Source organism: Brachyistius frenatus, unplaced genomic scaffold (assembly GCF_029030835.1).
Source record: "Brachyistius frenatus isolate BFR_SWC_R1_liver_20210118 unplaced genomic scaffold, ASM2903083v1 Contig_120, whole genome shotgun sequence".
NCBI lineage: Eukaryota > Metazoa > Chordata > Actinopteri > Embiotocidae > Brachyistius > Brachyistius frenatus.
Window position 1 is genome coordinate 213,458 of NW_027210719.1, and position 5,360 is coordinate 218,817.

General features: G+C 42.5%; 1 protein-coding gene across 1 annotated transcript; it reads right to left on the reverse strand.

Annotated features, from left to right (window-relative positions):
• Positions 1–5,360, reverse strand: casq2 (calsequestrin 2). Its single transcript, XM_069713671.1, has 11 exons — positions 4,838–5,360; positions 3,002–3,086; positions 2,744–2,844; positions 2,512–2,623; positions 1,978–2,051; positions 1,771–1,901; positions 1,613–1,658; positions 1,462–1,516; positions 937–1,037; positions 702–776; positions 1–528 (listed from the first exon to the last, which is right to left on the reverse strand). Exons 1-11 carry the CDS (start codon positions 5,072–5,074, stop codon positions 190–192), a joined length of 1,356 nt encoding a protein of 451 aa, XP_069569772.1. The 5' UTR covers positions 5,075–5,360; the 3' UTR covers positions 1–189.

Here is a 5,360-nt window from a genome sequence, read left to right on the forward strand (position 1 = left end):
GCTTTTTTATTTATATTTTTCCATTAGTGGTCCAGATATTTAAAGACCCATTAAGGCGTATTTACATGGTCAAAAACTGACATTTGTGGATATTGAATATACTTAATATTATTAGCAGGCACATATTCAGTACAAATCTTCAATTTTCAGTGAAAAGTTATTTCTATCTGTCTGAAATCCATATTAGGCTCAACCTGAAGAATAAAGACTGAAAAAGAGGTAACGTTTAATTTTCTCAGGCATTGAATTATCATCATCTTCATCATCTTCTTCATCGTCATCCTCTTCCTCTCCGTTGTCATCTTCGTCATCATTCTCATCATTATCCTCATCATCATCATCATCCTCCTCCTCCTCATCATCATCATCATTATCATTGTCATCCTCGTCCTCATCCTCATCATCATCATCATCATCATCGTCCTCAGTGTTGACTTTGCCAGAGAGCACATCTTCAATCCAGTCCTCCAGCTCCTGAGCTGTGGGCAGATCTTCCTCATCCTCCATTTCTATCCACACACTGTCCGCCTACACACACACACACACACACACACACACACACACACACACACACACACACACACACACACACACACACACACACACACACACACACACACACACACACACACACACAGGTTAAACACTGTCAGGACACTGTCAACATCCACGACAAGTTGGACATGTTGTCGGGGACTTACATCTGTAACATTAACGACTCCAATCTGAGGTCTGAACAGGTCCACCTTGAAAGTCTTTTCCCAGTAAGGAATCAGCTGAAAGGAGTCAATGACAAAAAAATTAGATAGCATAAGTTTTGCACATTGTTATCCCAATACTGTATCTATCCACATCTTTCCTATTTTTATGTTTCACTGCTATGTTGTCTGCCTGCATCTCTGTCTGTCTGTCTAAGTGTAGAAATGTTGGGCGCACCAGGGGGAAGTCATCAGGATCAATCCAGATGATGCTGAGGTCAGGTAGGTGAGTGTTGTCCCTGGCCACCTCCTTCAGGATCTCCAAGAACTCATAACCATCTGGAAGAAAGCAAATTCATATAATAACAATTTATAACTCTTATATTGTATCTGCACTGCACTGCATTGTCTTTATTTGTGAGGCATGCTTGTGGTGAATAAACAAGAAGGTCCCTCAGGACTTCTGCCAAAAATTGTTGGTGAGGAAGTTCTTAGTTTTGGAATGGGCAGCCGGACAATCTGAGAGCACATCTAAAAGATGATCTCTAACTGGTAAATCAACCTGCCTTTTAATCACTGTTTTATGGCCATTGTTTACAACCTTTTATATTTGTTGGTTTGTCACTCACTTGGTTTGTCAGGACAGAAGAGTTACTGCATACATTTCTGTGAGACTGTTATGGCTACAGAAATATGCTACAAAGTCTCATATATTCCCTTTAATAACAAACAGCAGTACACCACTATACAAGAAGGCTCTCACCAGGGTCCTCCTCCTCCGCAAAGGCCACAATGTGAATGCCCTCAATATCATCCTCCTGAGAGAAAGAAAGAGAAATGTCAGATTATTGTCACTGTCAGGGAAAACTAAAGTTATTGTTTGTTGTTTCTGCAGCCAGGCAGCCATCACTCACCCAGGTCTCATACATATCTTCTGCACGTAGTTTTCGAAGAGTTGGTCTGATGGCACAGAGATCACATTTGGTGTTAGAAAATATGTTTGTTTAATACACCTCAAAACATGAATCACTAAAAAGGAGTCACATTTAGTGCAAAATTTATTCCGATTTACCGTCTGTGTTCAGTTATGAATTCCACCAGCTCCTCCTCGGAGTGAGGCTTGCCTGGGATGGTGACGGGCTCCTCCATGAACGGTTCATAGAAATCGACCTCATTTAGTTTCAGAGTCAGCTCCTTGGCCACCTAAAGCAGCAAACAGATATCATTAAAGAGGAATCCTTTGTCTGTTTACGTGTTTGTGTGTTTGCCTGTGACTTACAGATTTCTCAAATGTTGCAAAGAACTTGATGTAGGGCTGAAACTGCTCTGCAGCTTCTTTAAAAGCCTCAAAGTCTGAGATGATAAACAACAGGAAAAAGGAAGGGTTATGTACAGTTCAGTGCTCCATTTTTCTTGTACTCTTGTTTTCATGATCACACATCTGTTGTTCCTTTCTTTGGCTGTTGTACACTGGATATTTGCACATCAGGGAGTGGAAATAGCTCAACTTTAACCTCAGTTTTAAGCTCCCACAGTCAGTCAGATGTGATGTAGCTGGAGTTTATCACTGCAAGTAAACTACACTAGACTCAGTTGTTCCAGAGCACGTGAGAGGTGACCAGGCAGTGGCAGCTGCGTGCGTAGCAGTGGTAAAAATGGATCTGTAAATCCATGGAGATGAGGGGGTTAAAATGCACTCATGTCATAATGAAGGGCATGAGCCACAGAGAGCCAATCACAGACCCAGCTCACAAAGCAGTGAGATGTATTCAGGCTGCAAAAAAAAAAACATTTTACAACCATTAACGCTCACGCTCAGAGTCTTCACTCTTGAAGTAACCGATGAGTCGGATGTCTTCCTCCATCCGATCGAAGGCTCTCAGCTCCAGGGCATTTCCTATCACCTCCACTGGCTCCTCTAACAGCTGGACACAAACAGATAGATTGGGGAGAAGATTAGCTGGTAACACCGTGAGCTTGTAACTTTGGCAGGTGGTGATTAGCACTAGCAGCTGGGAATCTGCCCCTCAAATAAGTCCACTCACATCCAACAAGAACTCCACCAGAGTGTTAGCAGAGAGCAAGCCGTCAAACTCGATCACCCGATCGGCCTTAAAAACATACACACTTCCCTCCTCGTCCAAGCCTGTGAGCAAAGGAAAAACATACCATTAATTACATTTACAGACTGTTCCCAAAGTTATTTGACTCTTAACTACATAATTGTGATCAAAGGCGGTTCTCTTTCAAGATTTGTCAGTCCCTATCAGATCAGTTAATAACAAGTAGGCGTGAATATTCACCTAACTTCTTTGCCACCTTTGCATCTTTGTGGGAGTCAACCATTCCAAACCCAATGTCCTTTTCCTCCACGACCTGAGCAGCAAGCTGCAGCCAAGAGAAAAACCATCATGAAGGACTTTATTGTAAAAACAGAACTGAGCACATTAGATGAAAAGAAGCAAAACCAATAAAGAGTTCTGGAAACAAAAACACCGGTTCAGTTAAAATGTTAAATGAGGCTGCGTTTTCTGAAAAAATGAATGGGCGCTTGACAGCAGTACCAAAGTTGGCAATATGACAGAGGTGCTCAAGCTGCCCACAGGTCATAGAGATAGAGTTACATAATCACCCAGACTGCTTTGTTCTAAATATAACCAAAGTAAGCTTGTATATAATTGGCTTGGCAATTGTTGTGTGAAGTACAGTAGATGAGCTCTCGTAATATTTGGACTCTCCTGCCACAAAGGATGGAACAAGCTAATGAAGCTGAAAGTATCCTGTGCAGTTATGGACCACAAGTGGTATGTAGTAGAGAATTTAATGGATGCGTGTGTAGGATTTAAGGGGCCTTGTTGGCAGAAATGGAATACAATATTCATAATCATGTTTTCATTAGTGTGTAATCACCTGAAACTAAGAATTGACGTGTTTTCATTACCTCAGAAGGAAACCTTAATATCTAGGGAGTGACTCCTCTTCCAGCCCACCATGTTGCACCTCCATGTTTCTGAAGAAGCTCAGAAGAGTCAGACCAAACACTGGATCTGGAGATGGCCTTTTGCGTTTTTCAGGAGTTTCGTGGCCAGTGTACGGGTTGGTTGCAGTCTGCAACCTCGCCGCTAATGCCAGTAAATCCTACACATTGCTCCTTTAAAAGTGGATCCCATTTTGTTTTGCTCACCAGGGCACTCATGCACACATGAAGGTGTGCAGAGTGTACACAGTGTACAGGCAGTGCAATTTAGATGTACCTGTCAGTTTCACACTATTCCATGCAGCAGCAATAGCAGTAAAGCAAACTGCCATCAAAAAGATGTAAAGGTAAACAGTGAACGATTTGTTTGTCAGAAGGAAATCTCCACGGGACACTATGGTATAAAAATAATTAAGACCATTGACCAGCAGTCACTCGTGTATAGTAGACGGTGATTGGCATTTACAAATTCGTTGTAAGTGGTTTCATGGGTGCCTGACTTCAGCAGCAGGGCCCACCTGTGTCGTGTAAAATCAGTGAAGCTAATATCAGGACCGCACGTCTGAGCTAAGATTACCTTCAACATATCAAAGAGCACTCGCCCTCCAGCCGTGTGTAATATGAGACCGGGCATAGTGCACAGTTTCCTACTATATGAGATTCAAACAGAGAGATTTGATTTATGTATCATTTAGAAATGTTTCCAGTTGCTTAGTTGAGTTTAAATTTAAAATACCTTTCAGTCTTAATTTTGCTTTGACCGCAGAGAGGAAAAGGTAGCTGTGCCCTTCATGCGAGTGGCTGAAAAACATAATACACATGAGCTCTTGGCCTGTTTCTGCCATCAGAGGAGTGAAACAAGGAGAGTTGGCTTAGTGTATTTCTAAGGGATGGAAGTGCATATTGAATTAGGCTGCAATAACCTTAAGTGACGGTGCTGCATCTCACTGCCACTACTGTGCACTCAGAGAGCACTGACCTTGAGGTAACTTGTACAGACTGACATTAGAATTGAAAGCTGTGGAGTTTTATATCTCACCAGTTGCCTCTCTGCTTATTACCAACAAGGAGTTTCTGATACGAGCGTGTTTGACTGGATTTAATCTGACCCCACACCTCTTCTTTCCTAACTTCATGCATTTTTTTCCTCCTCATACTTTACCTCCAGCACCAACTCAGTCATCTGGTGTTGTTTCTGCAGTTCCTTACTGTCTGGTATTGGGTCATGGTAAAACAGACAAAGCATGCTGTGCTTCTTCAAGGCTTTCTTGTAGTTGTTGTCATTGATATCAAGAACCCGGTCTTTCCCGTCATACTGTGGGAACTCCAGGCCCTTTTCAGCTGAGGCCAGAGGCACAAGGCTCAGGCAAGGGAGCAGGAACAACCACAGGGAGAGCATGGTCCAGAGCCACCACACACCCCCAGAGTATGATTTGGTTTTCAGAGTATGAAACTGAAAAACTGGAAAGGTCACTAAAGGCCCGTGAAAGGATGGGAAAATGTAAAAAGTGTTGCAAGAAGATTTTGAGGTAAAAAGTGGTCCGGCAGTATCAATTCTCAAGCATCCCCAGTTGTCCAAAGAAATCCAACAATAAAATATCCTCAAGACCCAGAAACTCTTTCTCCCACTGTGATTACTCCTTCACGCCTCCTCTCTGCAGACACAAAGGCAAAAGAGGAGCACT

Excerpts from the sequence above, each read along its gene's own strand:
- casq2 (XM_069713671.1), bottom strand. The coding sequence starts at position 5,074 with ATGCTCTCCCTGTGGTTGTTCCTGCTCCCTTGCCTGAGCCTTGTGCCT. Across the intron at positions 2,052-2,511 it reads CAAGAGTGAAGACTCTGAGC|ACTTTGAGGCTTTTAAAGAA; the intron begins GTGAGCGTTAAT and ends TTATCATCTCAG. Across the intron at positions 1,517-1,612 it reads AAGATATGTATGAGACCTGG|GAGGATGATATTGAGGGCAT; the intron begins GTGAGTGATGGC and ends TCTTTCTCTCAG.